We start from the raw sequence: 24,925 nt of genomic DNA, 5'->3' as shown, positions 1-24,925 counted from the left end.
GAAACCTAAATAATATATGGCTGATGGTGGGTCGATCTTTACACAGATGGAAGCAATGAGGAAGGAGAAGGAAGAAGGCAGGAAGGAGTGTACGATTGGGAACAACCCTGATCCCTTTAACCCGGAAGAGCCCTGTCCTCATCAAAGGACAACCCTTTCCTTGCTTAGAGGGTAGGTTGCGCCCATACCCACCGCCATTGCCACCGCTTAAAAAGGTGTGCTAGGCTTCAGTGGAAGGCCAAGTGTTTGGTGTCTCAACGGCTGATTGCAATGACGTTTTATTACGTGTGTATGTACTATAGTGCCAAGTGGCCGTTCTTGTATCCGCTGAGTCTCTTTATTAGTAATAAGTTTAGTTTAAAAAAACCTATTCGGCCGAATCAAGCAGGAGCTGTATAGCCTGGTGCCCTCTTCCCATTCGACCACTTCCCCACGGGAATGTGATGTGTCAGTTCATGTTGTATTTTATTTACGTGTATCATTTGTAACCAATGAATGGCAATCTCCGTTTAATGTTTTCTCAACCTCTAGCTCGGTCTGGAATTAGTTGACATTTTCCAAGTGCGGTTAAATACGTTGGTTATGATGATTCCTTTATAGGGCAGACCACGGTGCCTTCTGTGGAAAAAATTAGGTTCTGACACCTTTGCTTCAGACAATAATTAACATACGGGAATCTGGGTTGAACGTCGCGCTTGGCCATTAAAATACGTGCCCAGTCTGCCTTTTGAGGCGAATGTTGAACACGGTCTGTTTTATCACTGTCCTCATGCCTTTTTAAATATATATATATATATATATGCTATTAAAAGTGAATTCTTGAAATTATCGTCTTAATCTAGACTTAGAGACTGTGACACAATTCGAGCATAAACTCATGAGAGTCTGATGTATGTTGAGTTGCCGATGGATGAACAGAAAAGGTTGTGGTTTTAGCAGACCTTTTGGGCAACCCACAACTTTGTCTTTGAAGCTCAACAAAGATGATAACAAGTTGAAGACCGTGAATCAAAACATACCACTGCAAATGAGTTTAACAAGTCGACATTATTAATGAGATTATAAAAAGTGATAGGAATATTAATTAGCCCAAAAAGCAAAATTAGGAATTCGTAGCTCCAATACTGAGTCACACGAGTTATCTTAGACTCATCTCATTGAAATGGTAGTTTTACTGTACATTTAATATACACTAGAAATGTGGTTTTTAATTTTAATAGAAGTCCACACTTTTAAAATGTGGTATTAAATTAAAATTTTGGTTATGTTTGGTTCCCAGAAAATTTGAAAGAAAATGTAAGGGAAAGAAAATACAAAGAAAAAGTAGAAGGAAATAAAAAGTAAAGGAAAATAAAAAAATAGATTAAAAGTTGATAAACTATTTTTTTTGTTACTTCAAACTCATTTTATTTATTTTAACTCATTAAATAATTTAAAAATACATAAAATTTTAATTAGTTTTAATTATATTTGATTTTCTTTGATATTTTTCATAGGACAACCAAACATAAAAAAATCATTTTTTTTTTGTATTTTTTTTCTTTCCTTAGTATTTTCCTGGAACAGACTTAACCTAAAAAAATCTACTTTAAATTATAGTTTCATAACATGTTGACCGTTATGATCTACACTTCAACCAATTGTGTCCCACTTTTCATTTATCATTCTTCTAGTGGGAGGTACAATCCTTTTTTCAAAAGTCCAATCATTTTTTCAAGAGCACAATTCTATTTTCACATGTACGCAAAGTACTTTCCATGTGCCATTAAATAGTAGTACATCAAATTTAGTGACTACATCTTGAAAATACGGTTTTATTACACATTTAGAAATCACATCATAGGAGCGTGTTTGGCAATGACTTTTAAGAATGGTTTTTTTGTTCTCTAGAATAAAATACCATAAAAAATGTTTAAAAACCAAAAGCTATTTTATATTTTTTTTTCCTTAAATAAAAAAATAAAGTGTTTTTAAATAAAATCTCTTAGTTATTTTATGTTGGTTTTATTTATTTTCAATTTGTTATTTTAAAAAATAATTATATGAAGATACAAATTAAAAATAAAATATTAAATATAAAAATTATTTTTAAAAATATTAAAAATAGATTAAAAACATTATAAGTTTCCAAACATACTTCTATTTTATAAAACATTAAAAAATAATTTTTCAAATTGTTTTCGACAAGTTTATGATTTCTATTTTTATAAAAGTCGATTTTTTTAAAATGCACTTTAACTTATTTAAGAATTTTTTTAAATAAATAAATAAAGCTACTTTCAACAATAATTTCACAACACATCTATTATAATATGTTGTTTGATCAAAGAAAAATTTTGATCTAAAATTTAACAAATTGTATCATACTTTTCATTTACCTTTTCTTTCAAAAGTAATCCTACCCACATGTCCTTAATTTATTGGATTTATGAAAAAAAAAATTAGTAATTTGTAGATTTAGCTTGAAATTAAAAAAAAAAAAATTAAGTCAAACATAACATTATATCTTATCTAAAACTTACTATTATTTTTTATTCCAAAAAAAAAACAGAAAGTATATCCAACTTAATCAAAGACAATCCAATCGGTTTTGACAATGTTTTGATGGTGTTTTTATTTCATCTCTTCGTAGTGGGCTCAATTAAATTACTATTTTTTTAAGTATTAAATTAATAATCCTAACAAATTAAATTGGATGAGTAATTTAATAATGTAATAACTAAGAAGAAAGACAAAGGAAGGAAAATTCTCATAATAGTGTAGATTAAAAGAAAATATTGTGGTGATTAATTAAGAAATAATGACACAAAATGCTTAGCATATGAAATAGAATTAGATATTCACCAACAATACAAATAAGTAGATACAAGTTCTTTTGCACTTTTCTTGACTAATTCTTTTCATGAAAAAAAAAACCAATAAAATAGTTTTTAAATTACTATTAATTTTATAAAAATAATAATTATTAATAATATTATTATAATAATTTTAATATGTTAATTTAACTTACCTTCCCTCGCATACACTTAATTCTCGATCTAAAAATTTATCAAATATCTTTTTTTATTTTGAATGAAGGGAGGTGAGTGAAAATGATAAAAACCAGTCATTTATTAAATTCCAAACAAATTAGTCAAAAATGAATGTAAATAAATGAAATTAACTCTAATGTTAGTAAGAATAAAATTTTGGAAAAAAAAAAAATAGTTGAGATGTAGTTGTCCCAATAATGCACTTAAAAGTCCACAAACCTTATCATGGTATATGATAATGGAACCCAATGCGTTAGGAGGGTTTTTTTTGGTCAATGAGGCACATTCAAAATATAATTTCAATATTTAATCAGAAAAAACCTATGGCATCAATTTAATATACATGAATTTTACATCTAAGTTATATTTTAAAATATTCATCAATCCAATTTTCTTTAGCCATGTCGGCTTCCATTTTATTATTATTAATTTTTTTAAAATCTTAAAACTATCATTAGTAACTATAGTTTTACCTTTAAATTTAAAACTGTATTTATTAATAAAGTTTTTTTAAATCGATGATTGTGATTTTAAACTACAATTAGTAAGTATAGTTTTAAGGTGAAAAAAATGAAAACAATGACGGAAATTGAAATGGTATTAGCGTATTACTTTAATATATATTTTCAACACAAAATTAAAAAAAAAGTATTATTTTTATTTCAATCTCAAATAAGACCATACACAAATAAATTAGATCATATTTTTTAATAAAAAAATTAATATATAAAATGATGAAATCACATTACAATAATTAGAATATATAACAATAAAATTATATATAAAATGTAAAGTAAGGTACCAAAATGCCATACTCGGCGAAGCTTGAAAACGAGTGTAGGCGACTTCCCTTAAAAGGTCTTAGCAAGGTGGGTGGTATCTTCTACGAAAGAGATTGCTTTGGAGTATAAAACTGAATCAATTATGACACTCCACTGTACAAATCGTCGGTTGTATCTATAAATATTATTTATTGTGCTTTAAAGTTCGGCCTCATCATTGAATTTATCGGTTCTTGTGAAGGTTAAATCATTATGAAAGGATTGATGTAATAAATATATAATTTATATTTTATTAAAATTAAAAATAATTTTTAAAAATTAATATATTTATATAATTTAATTTAAAATTTTTATTTTTTTATTAGATCTATTAATATTTTAAATTTTGTTAAATAAAATGTATATAATATTTAAATACGATGATATATGATGAGAATGAAACAAAATTTATATCATGTAAATATATATATATATATGGGGTGAATTGCCTCGTATAAGTCAAGTTTGGTGTCCTGTTTTTAAAACATTGATATTTAAGGTGTTTGTTTTTTTAAAATAGTGATGTTTTTAAAATGATTAAATTAACATTTTTTAATAACATTTTCATTAGAATGCTTTTCAAGAAAATTACTTAATATTTAGATATTATCTAAAAAAATATTTTGACGATATTTTTGGTAATATATCATATAATAAAAAGAAAATTTAAAAAAATTATCTATCAACTCACTCATTTCAATTTATTTTTAAAATTTTTAATAATTTATTAAAAAAAAACACAATGTCTCTCTTAAAATTACTTTTAAATGTCAAACAATTTTTAGAAAATGATTTGTAAAAATGTGAAAATGCAAATATTTTTAAAAAATTAAAAATGAAAATAATTTAATATAAAATAAAAAATTAATATTTTTTTTAAAATAAAATTTTATTATTTAACATTGATTTTCAATGATATAAGGTAAACTATTCATCCTATATAAAAGCTATTATATTTTATTAAAATTATTATAAAAAGGGGATTTTTATTTATTTTTGTTTATATAAAGTAATTAGCAGCAGCCATCGTGGTGATAATTTGAAAGAAGTGGGTGACCAATCATTCTGCAGTGGGACCTTAGTGCTCCGTCATTATGCTGCAGTCCTGGTTTATTGTATGTTTCAATCAATAAAAAGAAGCCAATAATGCATTAATTTATAGACTCCCATCATATTCCCCACTCCAATTCAATAATTTTAAAATAAATAAAAAGGGAATGAACGAAGAAGAAAAGAGCGTTTGGGTTGGTGGGGACCGTGGGGTGTCCGGTCAATCATTTCATTCAAAACTTCTCCATGTGATACTCGTGAATTTTATTATTTACGAGCTTTGACTTCTTTCGCAAATTCATTGTGGTGTCACTTTCCTAAATCTTTTATTTTTTACAAATTTTATGAAAATAGATTTATAATTCTCCATTAAATTTGATGAAGAAATTGAAGACTCAAAAGTTCTCTTGAAGTTCGGAGCCTCGCCTATAAATAGAGCCTCAAATTTCTTCATTAGGCAGAGTTGGGAAGAGAGCTTAAAGAGTGGAAAAAATTTAGAAAGTGCAAAAATTTGATAGTTCAAAAAATTTTTCTCTTATAATTTTCTTCTCTCAGTCTATTGTATTCATCAATCTGAGTCATCTCTTTGCTGTCAATCAGCCTGTAATCATCAACTCTCTATAATCAAGGTATATTTTCAATAAACAAAATTTTAAGGGAATGAATGAAGAAGAAATGAGTGTTTGGGTTGGTGGGGTGTCCGATCAATCATTTCATTCAAAACTTCTACATGTGATGCTCGTGAATTTTATTATTTACGAGCTTTGACTTCTTTGGCAAATTCATTGCGATGTCACTTTCCTAAATTTTTTATTATTTATTTATTTATTTATTTATTACAAATTTTATGAAAATAGATTTATAATTCTCCATTAAATTTGATGAAGATTTGTTCAATACCCCATCGATTAGTTTTTATTAAAAAGAAAAAAATTAAAATTTAAGGGTAGAAGAAAAGTAGAGTTCGTTTTGTGGGTGGGTATTTTTAGAAAACGCTTTTAATTTAAAAAATATTTTTAAAAAATTAAATTAAATTTAAAAGAAAAAACTAAAAAATCATTTATAATATTAAAAAAACAAAATAAAAAACATTTTTAACTTAAAAAGTGTTTTTTTTTAAATAAGCTGTTTGACAAAATTTTAAAAATTTTAAAAAAATATTTATAGTGTTAAAAAAACACTTACAATGTTTACAAACTCAAATATGAAAAATCATTTTTTGGGATTTATTCTCTACAAATATTTTTTATATTTTCAATTATAAAAAATAATTTATATTATTGCATATTTTTAAAAAAATATTTTGTTTAATTAATTATTAATTAAAGACAAAGGGTATAAACAAGGATAGAAAAAGTTATTTATCTTAAGCGATATGTTTACAGGGTATTTTTCTAAAAATGTTTTAAAATTAATTATTAATAAAGATAAAGGGTATAAATAAGGAAAATTATTTACTAAAATAATGAATGAATTACCAAAAAAAACAAAATCGGTTGGGCTTAAATCCTGTAGCCGTATGAAACCAAAACAAGAAAACGTAATAAATCATGAAAATAACAAAAACAATGTCTGGGAAAATATCATGTCTCCAGAAGATAAGGTCCACGTCATCTGGGCCCACGCTCCATTCTCATCTGTTAACCGTGTGCAACACACGATCCCTTTGCACGCGTGGGCCTCTAAAGTCCACTATTGGACCAACCTCTTTTTATCCTTAATAATATATATATATATATATTTACTTATTCATTTATTTATATTTAATTTTCAGGCAATGCCGCAGTCCATTATTTTCTCCTAACCCAAACAATAGAAAGAAAGCCCTCCAAAATTCTAATATTCCCAGATTTCTCTCATTCTTTCTCATCAATTCCCGAGAAACAAACAAACAAAGTCTCCTTATCGCAACTCTCCACATGTTGCCTAATGTAATTATTATATATACGTATATTTGATAGCCAGAATCTCTGAGTTTATCCACTTGCCTCGTTTCTAGCACTGCAATTCCAAAATTTCTAGCATTTTATCGGTTTAGGGTTTCGCGTTTTTCTTCTTGGGAGAGATGAGAAGGCAGCAGGATCAGCAATCTAGGGTTTTCTATGAGCTCTCTGCTCTTGTTCTCAATCTACTGCGATCTCCGCCCTCGCCGGCACCGTTTTCGGAGCACTCACCGGAGGTGTACACGTCGAGGCGGCCGACGACCACGCAGATCTCTCCGGCCGGGTTCGCGTCGCTGCTTCTGGGAATTTCGCTGGCTTTGATGCTCTGTGGGTCGGTCACGTTCTTTATTGGATTCATCTTGATGCCCTGGGTTCTTGGGTTGGTCATGGTCTTCTATTTTGTCGGAATTGTTTCGAATCTATCGGTGTTGGGCCGGGCGATTATTTGTCAGGCCACCGCTCCGGCCAAGCCGCGGAAGGAGATTCCAGGTAAGGGTTTGGATGATCATCCCCGGGTTGTGTTGCCTCGTCCTTTTTTTTTTTTTCAAATACAATTTGGTGATTAATTTGGTTTTATACTGTTACCTTTTATGTTTGTTTCTTGAGAAATCTTATCTGAGATTCTTAGATAGGATGCCTGGGGTCAACAGTTTCAATGAATCTCTCAAGCAGTTTATTCAGGTTTTTTCTGCGATGAAATCATGATGGAGATTAATTATTCTTGAGCTTAGGGCCAACTATTACTTTGAATGGTTTGAGGGTTTTAATTTATTTTTTCCTTGCATTTTAACTACTTTTTGCAGATTGAATCATACTTTTTAGATGCATATGAAGAAAGTACTAAATTTTGAAAACTTTCATATGTATTTTACGTGTGATACACTCACACGCAAAATAAATCCATATATATATAGAAGGGGAGGGAAATATGGTATGCCAATGTTTAAAAAATTTGAGTGGCTGAAATTTCCTGTCTCCGTTTTTGTCGGTGGGCATGGAAAAGAGGAAAAAAATGGACATTTTCAATATTTTCTCCATCTTTTAGTTGATTTTGCAAGAAAGGAATAAAGGAAAAGAAATTTGGGAAAATTTTTATACTCCTTCTCAAGATTTTCCTCCTGGAATGTACTCATCAACTTTGAGGTTTTAAAAAAAAAACGAAAAAAATATTTTCCACAACCCCGGCTTTAGATTTCTTTCCTACTATGGTTAGTTTACTGTCATTCCTTAATTTATAATTTGTCTCCTAAATCAATTGGATTGTGGGCTATGGTTCATACCTGAGGGTATGAGGTGCCTTTGGGGCAAAATTGCCATACTTCCAGCTCACCTTTCTGACCAATAAAAATAGGGGAATTGTTGTTACACAAATGAGACTTGTAAAATTGCTTTGAAATTTATTTTCATTTTTTTAATCAATGTATTTAGAGTTCTAAAAGTTCATTGGGGATCCACTTTACATCATAGGTTGTCTTGATTGGTATTTAACCAAACATTGTTAATAAAATCCAAATAAGCAATTTGAATTAATGACTGATCAATCTTTTCTATTCAGTGCATGCCTAGATTTTTGGTCAAATATATGGACTCTCTTTGGTAGAGCTCACTTCTTTTTGCCTGTGCATACACTCACTTTAGACTCCTGTGTAAATTGTATGTGGCTCTTAATTTTATTTATTTATTTATTTATTTTTGGGGGGAGAGATTCTATCACAAGAGATAGGTGATAAATTCTTTCTTCTTTTTTCTTTTTTTTTTTTTTTTTTTTTTTTTTTTTTTTTTTAATTTAAGACAGTATATGATACAAGGCACATCTAAATATGTTGCCCATGCACTATATTGTGATAAAATTTCTAATGAATTGACATTGGTTGCACCTTTTAATTGAACAACATGTAATATATTGGTACAGTTCAAAATCTTGCTTTTGCATTGGAACCTAAAATTGGTAGGGAACAACTTATTGTTCATTGTTAGTCAGACAGTAAATCAAAGAAATCTTATTATATGGGACTGACATTTATAGGTTGAGATCTATAATGAGGATTGCCAAGAAAAGGGAAATTATAAAATGATAGTTGTTGCATTGGGAAAATCATACTGAGCTTTAGGTGTATCAAAGAAAGTTGTTGATGGAAGTTTTATTAAACTTTTTAAGGAACGGAACTGGGCGTGGCCCAAAAATAGGGAATTTAGCCAGTGGGATTGGACTGTTCGAGTGGTTAGGTTGTTAGCTAAGCTGTAAATTTTCCCAATTTATGGTAATCTAACAACCTACCCATGAGTAGCTGAAGCTAGTTTGTTATCTATCTATAAATGTGCTAAACTTTCACTTACATTGAAATTGGCTAGAGGGTTGTCATACTTATTTAAAATGTCAATTATCCATTGCATTAATGTCACAAAACCTACCAAAAGAAACAAGTGTAATTAGCACCACGTGGCATGCATGGGAACATAAGGAATCTAAACATTGTGGTGGCAAACTAGAAATATGGCATGCATGTGAAACATGCCAGGGGAACAAATCCTACTTTCAGCATCATGTAGTAAAGATGCATAATACGATGCTGGCAATTAGTTGAGAAATTTTATTTTACATTTACCATTATCTTGACATTGAACCAGAAAAGGAAATGGAGTGATGAGATCATACAAGTTATGGTAGTGTTTTTGTTTTGTTTTGTTTTGTTTTTTGTTTCGTTTTGTTTTGTTTTGTTGTGTGATGTTGTTGTCATTCCTTTAGAAATCTTGAGGCATACTAATGGACTGGCTTGATTAGGATCATGGATCTCTATTTAGGTTAGCCCCTATCTTAATCAAGCTCAAACATGTTCATCAAGGTCAGGTCAAGTCATTCATGAATAGGACTACTTAATACCGAGTCCGGATTGGGTGTGCTTGAATTGGATTCAAGTTTCATGACCTAAGCTTGAGCAGCCTAATATTCTAACCTGTAGATGGATCTTCCCCCTGGAAAGATCACGTATTTACACATCTTGAAAGCCATGATATAAATAGATTTAGCATTTTCGAATGAAGGGTAGCACATGCAAACTTGTTCTTGCCTGAATCAATTGTAGCGCTCTTAACAACTTTCCTTGGGTGACTATCTATTATGAAATGTACAACAGAAACTTGTTGAAAGGTGTGGTGATCATCTCTGCAACCTTCTCTCATGTATGTATGGTGTTCTATGGGAACAGTGTACCTATTTCACATGGATGGAAATTAAATTTAGTGTTTATTCTTATGGTTGTTAATCCATATTCTAGGAGGTTTCTCTGATCACACTTTTTTCCCTCTTTTAAAATTTCCATTGCTGCAGCCTGGAAACTTTTGTGAAGAGAAAAGTTGGTTTGAGGAGCAGCTGGAGATGAGCTAGCCGCACTGCTGTTCTTGTGATTGGTGCTGCCTCCAGCAATTTACGAAAGGGAGGAATGTACTGAGCATTTCCAAGTATTTGATGCAAGAACTGTGGATAAGTGTTCTTTAAGATGCTACTGAAACATGTGGGGATATACGCCTTCTTAATCATCAAGTAGAAAAGGCGAATATTTAAGGGTCTTTTTTATCTTTTGAGGAACTAATATCTAATTAGTTCTTGGGAAACAGGGAGGGGCTGTTCTGTTATATTCTATTTCATCTCTATTGATCAAGTTGTTATCTTTTTATGTTGTTGGATTTGTAAAAGTAAAGTTGTTAGGCATTACAATACGTATTTTGCGGTTTCTTGGAGCAGCTTTTGTTTGAAAAGAAGAACAATCCTGAATGAAAATAGAATAATTTGGTATATGCACTCCCCTCTTGAACAAAGAAAAGAGCAGAAGGGAAATCAACGAGAAAGAAGGCAATTTGGTATATGTCCCATTTGTTACAAATAAAGGAGAGTGAAACAACCGTCAGTTAAGGACACTAATTAGCAAATAAAAAAGGAATTACTAAGTGGTCCCAAGGGTTCCTTCTAGGACGGCAGAAAGGTCCAACCTCTTTGGACTTTTCCTTCTAAAGTGGGTTTGTAGCTATTATACTTGGTTTTTGGTTTTTGTTTTCTACTTGTATATATATAATGTATATGTCATTTTCATTTCGCATCCTTTTTATAGTTATTAATATACATATTCAATAAAAAAAAGAATTATTAAGAAAAAAGACAAAGCATTAATAAAAATTAGTTTAGGAAATTAAAAATTCAAAATAAATGAAATGAATTTGGTGTGAGGTGTAACATATAAAAATAACTACGTAATTGATTTTTTTTAATTTTTTTAAACTCAAACATAGCCAAAAGATGCAAATAATTTCATCCCATTGGCGATGCTGAGGCAGCTTCTTCTTCAACTTAAAAGTTAAAACCTCAAAATATTACGTAAAACATTTTGCTAAAAATTAAAATTAAAAGGGAAACATGTCACAAATTCCTGAAGACGTGGAATCTCCGATCCCATAGTCGTTACACAAAAGAAATGGTTTTTAGATGAAACAGAGCCACCAGAAGCAGAAAAAGAAGCAGAAGCAGGGTACAGAAGTAATTGTACATGTAGTGAATGGAAGGGTGTTCGTCTATCCGCCGGAGTTGGTGTAGATGTGAACTCCGAGAACAATCAGGAAGATGGTGAGGACTACGAGGTAGATAACGGTGTGAACCAGAATGGAGAGGCCACTTGTGCTCATGTTCCCGAACTCCACCAGTCTCCCTTTTGCAGGTATCTGAAACAGCAGCCCAGGCGTCAGCAGCACAAACAGCACCGTTGCTACAATCACTGGTCCCCAGTCTGCCATCTTTCTTCTCAGATCAAATGATCAATGCCCCTCTCTCTTTTTCTCTTCTCTCCCCCACCCTCAGATCTCAATTGTGATTTAAAATCGATGAAGAGATGATAAGAAGGGGTGTTGAGTCAATGGGATGGGGTGGGTGTGAAGTCATGTGGTTCTGTTTACCGCTTGTGATATGCCATCACCCACCTCAGATGGCACTTTCCTCCAATTCAACCCATCCTCTACTGTGTCAAATTATATTTTTTCTAGACTCGTGTCCTTTTCCCTTGTTTTCATTCTAATTAAACGAGCATTTTCTCGCGTAGAATCTTTTTGCTCATCATGGGTTTTCTATTATAAGTATTATGATATTGAGGCTTCCCACCTAATCCATTCAGCGTGTATTGAAAAAATTGAATATTAAGTTTCATTTTTATTTATTTCAATATTCATATTCTCATCCAACAACTTAAATTTGACTTTCTATATTTATATTCTTATCTAGACAACTTAAATTTGACTGTATGCCTTCAATAACCCAAATAGCATCTTCCATTTGATGCCCTAAAATTTTTGTGTCATATTAAATTAATTTACCTCTTGAAAGTTTGGTAGTTGTTTTGTTTTCTGATTTTTATTTTTTATAGAGTAAAAATTTGTTTATAACCTAATATATTTTAATTTTTAATATTTTTAAAAATAAATTTTATATCTAGTATTTTATTTTTAATTATTTATATTATTATTTTTTTAGAACAATTCACAAAAAATAAGTAAAAATAATTAAAAGATATTATCTTACTCTGTTTTTTTGTTTTAAAATGATTTTTTTATTATCAAACTTAGAAGAATAGAAAATTATTATGAAAACAGTTCCAAACAAACCCTTAAAAGGAAGATATATACGCTAATTTACAGGTTTCAAAAGAATAATACCCAACACCAACACCAAGTAAATCTGATTGAAATTTCAATTGGTATTCTGGGTCTTTGTCTAAATTAGGAATTTCTTAGCAACAACCCCTGGCCCTGGGTACTGAAGGAACTGCTAAAGCTCAGGGGAAGACACAGCCCCAGGGGCTTCCTCAACCTCAACTCCTCTTTCCCAAGGTTAAAGCAGTTCAAATTAATTAATTTTAATTATATTTGTTAATTAATTTTAATTATATTTGATTTTTATGACAAAACTATTTTTTTAATAATTTTTTTTTTTAACTTTCCTGCAACAACCATGGAAGAAAGAAAGGGAAATAAAAGGAGAAATAAGGCAATTTGGCATGTCCCTTTTGTTACAAATAAAATAAAACAAAATAAGGAGATGTTTGGTGCTCAGATTTTGCTTTGCTCTTAAGAAATTGAATGCTTGAAGGAGAAGGGACTGGCATGGGGAAGCCTTACAGCTATTGATGGGAGATTTGAAAATTTTACAAATATTTTTTTAAAGGATCATCTTTCAATTTCAATTGTTCGTTGAAAAATCCAAATCATGTGCTAAAAATGTTAATACTACTTCCTGTCAAGTAATAGGAAGCTGATAACCAAATAAATAAGGAAATTTTTTATTTTTATGTTTGATTTTATTATTAAGAAAAGGAAAATTCTCATAAATTCCCGGAAAATAGTTTGTAAGAAATTAGAATCCGATCTAAGAGGCAATCTGGATTTCCCATGGATGCAGGAAGATGCAAGATTCTTCTCTCTAATCTATAGGTTTTCATACTAAGAAATTTGTTAGATCAACTGAGCGAATTAGAGCGACCAGAAACAGAAAAAGAGGCAATTGGATCTGCAGAAAAGAAAGTTACATTAAAAGGAGGAGAGAGTACAGAATCAAGCAGCCGAGGCTGCTGCTACATGTATACATACTGAATCAAATGGTTTTTGACTATCCGGAGCCGGAGTAGATGTGAACGCTGACAGCGATGACGAAAATGGTAACGAGAGCAAAGTAGATAACGGCGTGAACCAGAATGGAGAGGCCGCTTGTGCTCATGTTCCCGAACTCCACCACTCTCCCTCTCCCCGGGATCTGACACAGCAGCCCTGGCGTCAACAGTACGAACAACACTGTCGCTACCACCACTGGTCCCCAGTCTGTCATCGTCCTTCTCAGATCAGGATCTTTCTCCCTTTCTCCCTTTCTCTCTTTTTCTCTCCTCTCACTCTCTATCCCCACTCCGGTCTCAATCCGCTTTGAGAAATTAGCGAAGAATTGATGAGATGGGGCCTTGACTCATGGGCCAGTGTGGGAAAATTTTGTGCCTTTGCATACTTTTTGTGAGTCTGTGACAGATGCCACCAGGCCCACCACCCAACCTCAGACGTGGCAGCTTCCTCAGCCCAACTCCCCCTCCGCTGTCATCCTTGGTATCATAATTCACCACTTTTATCAAATTAAAATTTATTCTTTTGCCTTTTTTTTTCTTTGTTTTTATTCTAATTAAATGAATATTTTCTCGCTCGAGTCCTTTGCTTCCCAAGGAAGTAAAATTTATGTTCAGATCTTTTCCACAAATTTCCAAAAGAATCATGATATGGAGTCTTATTATAGTATCGATTTGATGCATACCCAAACACGGTTTCCATTCCATTTTTCATTTTATCGCATGTACTTTATGTTTTATTACTTTATACCAAAGTTTGGCTTCATTTGTCTCTCGTTTATTTGTACTTTAATTCTCACATTCATATCCTCATTCGACTATCTTCATTCATTCATTTCTACCTCGGTTCTAATAACTCAAATCAGATCTTTGATAGGTATTGATTTGATGCCTGCAATAGTAATTTACTTGTTGGAAGAGCGAAACCTCCTCAGAAGCCTCAAGAAAGACATATGCTGCTAAGTTATATTGAAATTTCAATTGGTGTTATGGGTTCATTCTTTTCAGTGTTGGAGGCTAGCAACAACTATTAGGTATGAAGAACAGTTCAAGCTTAGTGAAGACAAAATCCCAGGGGCTTCCTCAACCTCAACTCCTCTTTTCTAAGCTCAAAGCAGTTCAAGTTTACCCGAAAATGTAAGGAGAGCAGCTGAGTTCTCCAGCTAGAACCCATCTGAAGAAAGGCACACCATGATGAGTTGATCATTGGGTAGTCTTCAAGATTGGCTTTATCCTTCCCAAGTGAAAACCGTTCTAGAGGAGGACTCTATCAGACTATCACTAATCCTCACTGAAGTAAAACCTTCTCGCTGATCCATGATCTTTTTATGATCACATGACTGAGTGATGAAAGAAAAAGAATTACAAGGGCCCAAATTCCAAAACATATTATAACACAAAATTAAGAGGATATAAGCCGCCTACTCAATGGAAAATCACAAGCAGAGCTTCTCAAACTAATCCTATAGAGCTCTGATGATTATCTTTAAGGGGGGTGGGATGTTTGTAAGGGTCAGCCTTGGCAAATACAAGCAGAAAATTCAGGGTATTGGGTGGAAATGGTCTTAGAAAACATTCTACAAACTCATTCTACCAAAGTCTTTGATGATAAAGAGAAGATAGCAGGGAAACTTTCTATTGTTTTCTGTAGATCTAGTTTTTCTTAACACCAAAAGGAAGCATTAGTTTAGTAAAGACTTTCACTTTGACAAAAAGAAAGTTACGTTTATCTAGACCATTATGATTCAACAGCTCCTGGATGATTGAGCTTGTTTAACTTGGATAGTTTTTCAAATGTTCCAAGGCATCAAAATCCCACTTAATCGCTACTGCAACAACCAAACCAAACTGCCAGTATACAGACACAAAGAATAAGGATTACTTAGTAAGTACCCAAGTCTCAGAATGGAAGAACTGAACCATGGGTGGTTTGGAGACTACTTGGCATTTACCTTAAAATTAAGCTACTTTAAATGTAAAGCAAGGCCACATCTATAAGCGACAAGCATATCTGTCATATGCCACATCCTACTCTTTGGGGAAAATGGCCGAAACTGAATTCCTCTCCGAGACTTCTTGCAGTTTCTCTCCTTTCCTAGAAGGAGAACCCACGACAGTCACAATCTCCTAGCATAGAATCCTCAAAGTACCACTCAACAACTATATATGAAGTAAGCTAAGCAACTAATGAAGCAAGCATTGAAGAACCCTCATGGAGAAGCTCTCAGCCAAGACCTACATAATGAAGTAGGCTAAACAAAAAATGAAGCAAGCATGGAAGGGCCATCGCCAAGTTGCCTAGAAGTAAGCCCCCAGAAGCCATTTTGCAATCAAATGTGTTAAACTAAATTGATACCCTAAGGTCAATAGAGAAAATGAGAATGAGAAATTAATACTATTCCCATTCATTAATATGTTTTGATTGTTTTTAAAAAGGGAATGGGAAAAAAAAATTATTCTTATAAAAACCAAATCTCACTCTCAATTTTGATTCCTGTCTTCTACAAGGTATTATGATTCACCTCCATTCCTTACTTGTTTCCATTCTTATCCCACATACCAAACACATTCTAAAAGCTAAAGCTTCAAGGGAATTCACTAACAATTTTTATCAGGCCGGCCAACACCTGATACCTCTTCTAAAGCTCTTAAGCTCTGAAGCATTGTTAAAACTTAAAAGCCTTTGGACCAACTGGGCAAGGGGTGGTTTAACAAAATGTAAGCTCTCAGTGGAGCAACTCCCATACAAACAACACTTGCTAACAATAAACTTAAAAGGTAGAAACAAATTTCATCAGCAACCTAAATGGGAAACATTGACACACCCATCTCAGGCACCCACCAAGAGGGTTCATCTAATCATACTGGCAGAAAGTGTAATTCAGCTTCATCACTGGACAGATCAATGGAGAAAGGGCATAAATCATCTACTTCATTTTCCACAAATCCACATCTGAAAACCCTCAAATAAGGGATCAGCTGCAAAACCCCAGATAGGATCACAACAAAGACACCATTTTCATAGATTTATTATGGTATTATACCGTACAAAGAACATTATCAGTAACATGACTTAGACAATACGACAAACCCACAAACTCAAACCCCAAACCAGTGAGTAAGATCAAGACCCAATATACAAATGAATCTTAAAACCCAACAAGAACAAACAAATGAGAGCAAAAAATAGGAGGGCATGGAGCATTATGGAGGCCCCACTAGTGCGCAAGTTGCCGAACTCCACGCAGCGGTTGGAGCCCGGCAGCTGAAACAGCAAGCCCGGAGACAAGAGCACAAACAGCACCACAGAAACGAAAATTGGGCCCCAATCCGCAGACATCTCTCTCCACTTCCCCTGCCACCAATTCCTTCAAATGTGTGTGGAGAGGAATATACAAATATTATACATATATATGGGAGGAGAGTGAGTGAGGAGTAAGGATAATGGGCTGGTGGGGCGGAGGTTCAAGGATCAAGTCACTTGGATTCACAATCGCCGTCCCATTTGCCTATACCACGTGATCACCCTGGAATGGAGCGATTTTGGGTGTGAATTGTGATTTGGAGCTTTGGGTACGCCCCTTGCTTGGATCGGGTACATCAACGGTTTGGGCCTGATTGTTTGAGGTCGGGCCCAACAATTCAATCCATATTTGATGCTGGCATTAGAGCACTACAAGTGGGGATGGCAATGAAGCGGTTTTTTTAAGTACCTTCCCTTAATGAGATAGATTTGGGACAAAGATACATATAAATAGTCAGGGTAAAGTTGGGATGTGGGTGACCTATCCCTAATCCGTCTTATTGTTATCCCTAATTAAAATAATATTTCCTTGTCTACAAGGATTATAAATCCTCTACCTCTTGCATACCAATTATTGAACCTTTTAGTTTAGTTCTCATACGTCAATTATCGAAACTTTTCCCTATAAGGGTTGCTATATGTCATACTTAAACCTAACTACTAAATCAACCCTTATGATGTTTTTATTTACAAATATAATTATATTTATTAAAATTTTAAGCTGAAGGTGGGGTCTAGGCTGAGATTAAAAATTTTTAGTATGACATAAGCTTAGCTAGAATTTAAACCAATAGGTTTCGACCCCGGCCTAGCCCGTTTACACGAGTAGGCCCATTTGATTTTTGTTAAGTGGACCAGTGGGAGCATTGGATGCGTGGTCGTTTTGGGCCTTTATTGTTTAGGGTTGGGCCTGATCTAGTACAGGTTATTGCAGCAATCCTTTTATTAGAAAAACCTTAGGAGGGCTCTTCGGTTATACAAGTCTGCATAGGATTTCTAATTCATCAATGGCAACTGACGAGACAAGGTAAGAAGTAAAGAATTATGTAGAATGGAGACTGTAACAACCTGATCCACACCTAATCATGTAAATATTATTAATTTTAGAGTCAAATGAACCCTTGCGGCTTTAAAACATATTTATAATATTAATATGAGTTTATACTTGTACAGTTCTTGAAACTTTCTTTCTTATCCGATATAAAATATCATAGAAACAAAGTAAGACGAGACAAGATAATGCCGGAATCCACTTCAAACCCATCTCAAGATTGAAAAACCAGCCTCTAACCCATTTAAAAGCGAGCTTTTAAAAAACCTAAACTATTGAAAATATGTAAATAATATATGTTAAGTTGACTAAATAGGATATTTTGGCATGCCAACTTGCTGAAGAAGATTGAATATTTCTGAAGTGAATGGATTTCCATGGGAAAAAGTCAAGCAAAACATGATTCTTGATCTGTTTAAATTGGTGGACATGAAAAAAACAAAAAAAAAAAAGCAAAATGTTGTAGAAGTCAACTCACCAATGTCAAGTCTACGCCTTTTCTTTCTTTATGTCTATGATGGAGAAAAAGGAGCCACAAAACTTTGACCATATCCACTAATCAAAACTACCCTGTAAGGAAAAAGGAAAAAGAAGAAGAAAATTAAAATTTTGTAGCATTTGAATAATGCCCACTTGTTCATAATGTTTTATTCTTCTATTTTTTTTTAAGCGGGCATGTTAAAAGCATGGGCTATATATTTTGTTTCTAATATTTTCTAAGTATATGATTATTGAAATGCAGTTGATTGGCTGGGTCTAGTCTTGACTTCTCATTTTTCAGAATAGGCTTCTGAAATTTTCTGTTAAAGAAGCACCCACTTGTGGGTTTTCACTACTATATACCTGTCCCCATGGCCATGGCGGATTTGACCCATGTTTTCATGGTAGAGAGTAGTTGGGTGGCTGCTGTTGAGTGTATTGTATGGTTGAAGCTGGTTGAAAAATATTGGAGGAAAAGGAAACCCAAAAAATAAATAAATAAAGGCTTTTTGGCTGGATTTTAAGGCAAAATTCATGTTTGTCTTATAAAAAAAAGAAGAGATTTCATAATTCTAAATTATATTTAGTAGTCTTTTCTCTATTTCTTTTGTACTTTTAGATTATACTATACAGGTTTTTCTTTTCGTTATCGAAAAGTATTAAGAGAATAAAAAAAAATTATTAAGAGAAATTGTTTTATTATTTTAATTCTATTATAAAAATTATAGAAGAAAGTTAAACATAATTAAAATTAGTTAGGAATTTATATATATTTAAATAATTTAATAAAAATTAAATTAATAAAATGAATTTGAAATATTATATAAAAATAATTTATTAATTTTAACCTATTTTTTATTTTTCTTCCTTTTTCTTCTTTTTATTTTCTTATCTATTTTCTTTCCTTTGTAATTCCCTCAAACCAAACATAATCATGGTGTTCTCTCCATTTCTTTAATTCTATGATCTAAGAAGGTTCTTTTTAACTTATGGGATTAATAACTATATTAAAAATAAATTTTTTATGTAAAAAATATATTATTTTTAAGAATTAGATATCATAATTAAAAATAGAAGGTTTCATGATTTAAATTCTTTTTATACACCAAATAAAAATCTCTTTCCTCCATAAGAATATTCTAAAAAATAAATATTGTACTAAAACTTTTAATTATATGAAATGAATTTTACATGAGACTTTTAATTTTTAAAATAAATATTTGAATATCCATATCATCTATATTATTTTGTCGGTCGTGTCAAATCTCGTCGATCGAACTATATTTTATACGAGATATTTAAATCATACAAATGAGAGATGAATTCATTAACATGAAGATAAAAAAAAAAAAAAACATGATTAATGACAAAAGAGGAGAATTCCAAACATAGTTTTCCACCTCAATAAGAGAAAAAAAAAAATGATTGACTACTTTCTCTTTTACCATAATTGTAAAGCCCTTGTGCACTTGTCCATGACCAAATCCAAAGTGCTTTTGAAATTTTAATGCCCATGTTCACAATAGTTTGTGACAAAAGGCAAAATCATATAAAATAAAAATGGCTTATACCCCATGAGGGACAATCTTCATGAATCACTCCAAAAGCACTTTCATTTGCATCCCTACTCGTACGATTTCATTCCAACCCACTCCAAATTTCCAACCCACTAATTGACTCATGATTCTAACAAGCCAAGCCATGACCACCTCAAATTGTATGCTGAGGTAAACAAAATGGACTCTACCACTACCATGGAGTCACATTGATTGGATGGACCATTCATTGTAGATAACGCTGGTGTTTCTTTGGTAGGTTGTCATCCATTCCACCATAATGAGAGCATATGACATCACATATTTTTTGTCATGGGGGGGACAAATTCATAGTCTTGGGCATCTTGGCATGTGAGATGATGGTGATGATGGGAGGTGGTATGTAGATGATTTAAAGTCTCCTTTTAATTATGGATTAGGTGAACCTAAGCTTTTGATAAGCAGAGTTATGTTGACTAAGTGCTTCCGGTTGTTTAAAGCTCATGAGATTTTGGAGTGGGATGATGGATTTGTTCGACATTCTACATTCTCTAGGAGATATTTATGGTATTTAGTATTTACAAGACCCCTTGCATTTGATATTAAGTCTAGGTGCATTGTAAGACTTTGAAAGGTGGTGGGTCCAAACGATGGGGATTGGGCAACTGTACATGATATTTGGTGCCAAAAGAGGTATTTGATTAGGGGTTTGTTTGGCAATTATTTTAGAAAGGTTTTTAACCTAAAAAATATTTTTGAAAAGTAAAATTTAAAAAACATTTTAAAAAATTTTAAAAACATTTATAGTATTAAAAAATCATTTATAATATTTTTTGAAAAAATATTTGATAAGTAATTATTTTAAAAACAGTTGCATTAAAAACACTTTAAGTAAACACAATTGTCGAGCGCATTCTAAATAACGTAATTTTTTTTTAGTAAAAAATAAGGATTTGAGATATGTCTAGTGAAAAATTATTTTTAAAAGAAAAAATTATGGAGTTTGAAGAAGAAATGAAATGATTCTTAGTAGTACCAAAAGTACTCTTTTAATAGTGATTCTTAGAAATGTTTCTAGTTTTCTTAATACTTGAAAGATAAAAAAATTTTAAGTGTTAAAAATGTTAGAAGCGTTTTTTTAAATTATGAACTCTTAAAACTCGTTTAACAGTTATTTTTAAAAATGTTTTTAATCTTTTTAACACTTGAAATTTTTTATCATTTAAGTGTTAAAAATGCTAAAAATATTTTATAGAATCACCCTCAAATCCACTCTTAATAGATGATTCTCCTAAAAATACTTACCGAAAAAATACTTTTATTGAAATTACTATTTAGAAATTACCATTTTAGATTCAACTATAACCTTCCGAGAAAGCAAAAAATAGAAAACTACGACAAGCTCACCTCTTAAAAGCATAGACTTTTGATTTAATATATCAAAAATAATAATTAATTTTTAAATAAAATTTCAATTTTAAACCTTATCATTTTCTTTTACAAATATCCAAAACACTTTCAAAAAGGATAAAAAAATTTAAAGTTAAAGTCTTGGAAAATAAGATATAGATGAGGATAGGTGGATGATTGAAGTCTCTTTTTCCCCCCGTGGGTAAATTAGATTGATGTTGATTTAAAGCTAAATTTGTGACATGTAGGTGGAGGCAAGGATGGGCCCAGGGATTAAGTTGATTCCATTTGGCAGTTGGATTCATTAAATGTATTTAATGCATTATCTGTACTTTTTTTTTAATTTTTTATTAAATGTCTGTCAAAAGTAATCTATAAAAGAATCTTCTTTATTTGCAAGATTCTGCAGGTTCTCTCAAGACTTGATACTTCTCATGAGTCATGACAGACAGACAGAGGCAGCTCAGCTTAGATACATAGAAAAAGAGCCATCCCAAGGCTGGGTAAGATATTCATTATTGACACCACACTTATATTTTCTAAAAAATTATTCCTTTACAAAAATGGAATCATATTTAATTTTAAATTTGAGCTTGTTAAATTTGCACCATTGAATTTGTTTAGTCCAGAAATGAAAAGAAAAGTAAAAAAAAAATAAAAAAATATTTAAAATCAATAAATTTAAGATTGCTCATTGGTGGAACAATAAGGTCTTATCAACAAAGCAACCTAAGATTTTTTCTACTCACGCGAGATTGATAATTGATGTTTCTTTGTCGCATTCATGACATTTTTTTTATATATTATTAAATTTAAAAATTAATTTAACTTAATTTTTATTTTCATATTTTAATATATAATAATAATACTTTTTAATAAAATAAATTATAATATTTTAATCATTTATAAAGTATATATTTTTTAATGTAATTAAAAAAATAAATAATTTCAGAAAAATTCAAAAAATAGTAATTCACGCCCCATCCGTCCACCCATTTAAGTCTTTTAATAGAGTTCAATGTCAAAGTAACATTTTTGAATAAAAAAAGACCAAAAATAGATCACCTTAAAAAATATTTGTCAATCTAATATTTCTCATCATACGGTCCTTCACATGATTTTTTTCTTTTTTTTTTTCCTTTTTTATGTTTTGAGCATTTAGAATCGTAACTACAGTTATTAAGTGTGATTTTAAAAACCACCATTAGTAATTATTATTTTAAATTTAAAATTAAAAATCATAATTAGTAATTGTGGTTTTAAATTTAAAATTTGTAGTTTTAAAATGAAAAATGAAAAATAAAATAATAAATTTGAATTTGATATTGTACTGATATATTATATTTGACGAGTATTTTCATTATGAGATAAGATTGAGAATTTTTTAAAAAAAAATAAAAATTTGCTTTGACCGGAAACTCCTTTTAATGGGTGAGGATGAGAATTAATTTTAATAAATGGGCGGGGTTGGGATGTAACCACAGGTCCCGTACCCGGCCGGTTGTCACCACTGGTAAAATACGAGCTACTCTCAGCTTTCCAGCCTGGACTCTGTAGTCTGTACACACTTTGTTTAGATAACGGGGACAAATGAGTCAAATGACACGATCAGTGGTGCACAGCCGTCGCGTTACTATATTCTATGCCTTCATTGCATTTCCAAATTTTAAGCCACCCACTTTTTCCACGTTTCCCATACTCCTTAAAATATCACCACTCTCCCCCACCCTCCAACTCCAATTACCAAAAATGCCCTTCCCTAACCTTAAAGTGCTCATATCAAAATCCTACTACCCCTCTCTTGCAATTTTTTTTTTCTTTTTAAATCCACGTGATTATATGAACTAAATATGTTTATAATTAGTATCATTGATGTAAGAAATATTTAGGAAATTATTGGAAAAAAAAATTGGATTGTATTTGAAGTGATAAGTTTCCTAATTTTAGTCAATTTTTTTTTAAATAATTTACTTAGAAGATGTTTGTTTTTTTAGTTTTTTTATTGGAAGAAATTTACTTTTAGATTTTGAATAGTTTGCTTTTTTTACTTTTTCATTATTATTTATAAATTTTTGACTGAAAAAAAATCAAAATATTTGATTTTTTCTCTATGAAAAAAATAACATGTTTTTTTTTTTTTTACTTTTCAATGCTTAATATAAATAAAATATTATAAAAACAAACTACCTAATACTTAATATTATTAAATACTATTTAGTTTTAAAATTTATTTAGAATTAAGTAAAAAAAAACATCACTTTACATAAACCTTGTGCTTTTCAAAAATAAAAAAATAAAAATAATTTGAGGCAAAATTACGAACAAAATAAAGATTTAGGTATAGTCAAATAAAGGTGAGGGATTAAGAAATGGGACTAAGTATTAAAAATCATAACTACGTATAAAAGTATTATTTGATACGTAGAAATGCAGAGTAAGAATGAGTATCTCGTTCATTTTCTCGCTTTTGTAAGATCATATAAATACTTATGTAAGTATCCTAAATATTATGTTATATGATATCCTTATATATTATATTTAATGGACATAAAATCTCAAAGATAGTATATGGAATGAGATTTGTTATGATTGCAATAAAACAAATATTTTTTGAAAAAAAAATCTCAATTTAGATTACTTTTGAAAATATTCATTGGGTTAGTACCTTTACGAAATCAACCTTCATATATTATTTATTTATTTTTTATGTCAAAATCGGGTTTTAGTTTTAAAGTTAAAATGATAGTTACCAATTTTAATTTTAATAAGAAGAAAAAAACAAAATGAACACTGTTGTAGTTGAAAGACTAATTGGATGAATATTTTCAAACGTCATATAAAATTATAATATTTTTTTTTTTTTAAAAAAAAGGTTTTTATTGCGGCAAACTTTATAAATATTGTATTTTTATTTTTTATTTTATTTTATGTTTCATGATTTGTATATTTTGTATGGATGTTCAATGGATATCCATGTGGCCTTTGGTTTTATTCAATTTGACTAGAGGTGGCGTGTGGACTTTGGAGCTCGTGGGAGGGGAGTCGTACTCGTACCCATGTGAAGAGATGAGCTGTTCATACTTTTTTGGTAATTGGGACATACTATTCTATTCTGTGAATTTTTTAAGCCCACCAACCTTTTCCTCGTTTCTTTTGCTCCTTAAAATAAAATAAATGTGTTCGACCCCGCCACCCCCCACTTCCCCCCTAAATTTGATTGTTTGGTTGTGTAAATTACTCCAAAGACCTCCCAAACCAAAATCCCACAATCCCTCTCTTGTTAGTATTTTCTTTTAATATATTTTTTATTATATGGAATAAATATATTTGTATGCTTATAGTTAGTGTTTTTATTTAAAACATTATTAAAAAAAAAACTAGGTTATATTTGGTTTGAAAAATATTTTTTTAACTTTTATTTTTATAAAAAAGTAAATTGATGTTTTCATTTTATATTTTTTAAAATTAATTTCTTTTAGAAAATAAAAATAGGAAAACATTGTCTAATGTGATTTCAAATCCAATTTATATGTCCCTGTTTGGTAATTGATTTTGAAAATAATTATAAAAAATAGTTTTTGAAAAATATTCTATAATATTTTGTAAAACAAAAGTTCGTTTGAGAACTGAAATATTTTTAATTTATTTTAAATGTTTT

General features: G+C 31.0%; 5 protein-coding genes and 1 long non-coding RNA gene across 7 annotated transcripts in view; 2 read left to right on the top strand and 4 right to left on the bottom strand.

Annotated features, from left to right (window-relative positions):
* The window catches only part of LOC117922958, a 39,980-nt gene extending 39,885 nt beyond the window's left edge, over positions 1 to 95 (bottom strand). For both annotated transcript variants that reach the window (XR_004652590.1, XR_004652591.1), the window contains exon 1: positions 6 to 95. This is a non-coding gene — a long non-coding RNA (uncharacterized LOC117922958). The remainder of the gene's footprint in view (positions 1 to 5) is intronic.
* LOC117922950 (MADS-box protein FLOWERING LOCUS C-like) overlaps positions 1 to 568 on the top strand; it is a 72,308-nt gene extending 71,740 nt beyond the window's left edge. The window contains exon 7 of the mRNA XM_034841190.1: positions 47 to 568. Coding sequence (XP_034697081.1) covers positions 47 to 175 — 129 coding nt within the window. The 3' untranslated portion in view covers positions 176 to 568. The remainder of the gene's footprint in view (positions 1 to 46) is intronic.
* A 6,116-nt stretch (positions 569 to 6,684) lies between these two features.
* On the top strand, positions 6,685 to 10,639 carry LOC117921536. The gene is made up of 2 exons (XM_034839445.1): positions 6,685 to 7,335; positions 10,175 to 10,639. The coding sequence occupies exons 1-2, from the start codon at positions 6,969 to 6,971 to the stop codon at positions 10,189 to 10,191; spliced, it is 384 nt and encodes a 127-aa protein (XP_034695336.1). The 5' UTR covers positions 6,685 to 6,968; the 3' UTR covers positions 10,192 to 10,639.
* Positions 10,640 to 11,211: 572 nt separating this feature from the next.
* LOC117919640 lies at positions 11,212 to 11,826 on the bottom strand. Its single transcript, XM_034836850.1, has one exon. The coding sequence runs from the start codon at positions 11,626 to 11,628 to the stop codon at positions 11,410 to 11,412; it is 219 nt and encodes a 72-aa protein (XP_034692741.1). The 5' UTR covers positions 11,629 to 11,826; the 3' UTR covers positions 11,212 to 11,409.
* A 1,540-nt stretch (positions 11,827 to 13,366) lies between these two features.
* Positions 13,367 to 13,847, bottom strand: LOC117921661. The gene has a single exon (XM_034839614.1). It carries the CDS (start codon positions 13,703 to 13,705, stop codon positions 13,490 to 13,492), a length of 216 nt encoding a protein of 71 aa, XP_034695505.1. The 5' UTR covers positions 13,706 to 13,847; the 3' UTR covers positions 13,367 to 13,489.
* Positions 13,848 to 16,393: 2,546 nt separating this feature from the next.
* On the bottom strand, positions 16,394 to 16,962 carry LOC117921937. The gene has a single exon (XM_034839886.1). It carries the CDS (start codon positions 16,825 to 16,827, stop codon positions 16,612 to 16,614), a length of 216 nt encoding a protein of 71 aa, XP_034695777.1. The 5' UTR covers positions 16,828 to 16,962; the 3' UTR covers positions 16,394 to 16,611.
* Positions 16,963 to 24,925: the final 7,963 nt, after the last annotated feature.

The sequence above is a fragment of the Vitis riparia genome, chromosome 1 (genome assembly GCF_004353265.1).
Source record: "Vitis riparia cultivar Riparia Gloire de Montpellier isolate 1030 chromosome 1, EGFV_Vit.rip_1.0, whole genome shotgun sequence".
NCBI classification, from domain to species: Eukaryota; Viridiplantae; Streptophyta; class Magnoliopsida; order Vitales; family Vitaceae; genus Vitis; species Vitis riparia.
This window is presented reverse-complemented; position numbering and strand designations above follow the sequence as displayed.

What these genes read in the sequence shown, in the direction of transcription:
- LOC117921536 (XM_034839445.1), top strand. Translation starts at nt 6,969, where the DNA reads ATGAGAAGGCAGCAGGATCAGCAATCTAGGGTTTTCTATGAGCTCTCT.
- LOC117919640 (XM_034836850.1), bottom strand. Translation starts at nt 11,628, where the DNA reads ATGGCAGACTGGGGACCAGTGATTGTAGCAACGGTGCTGTTTGTGCTG.
- LOC117921661 (XM_034839614.1), bottom strand. Translation starts at nt 13,705, where the DNA reads ATGACAGACTGGGGACCAGTGGTGGTAGCGACAGTGTTGTTCGTACTG.
- LOC117921937 (XM_034839886.1), bottom strand. Translation starts at nt 16,827, where the DNA reads ATGTCTGCGGATTGGGGCCCAATTTTCGTTTCTGTGGTGCTGTTTGTG.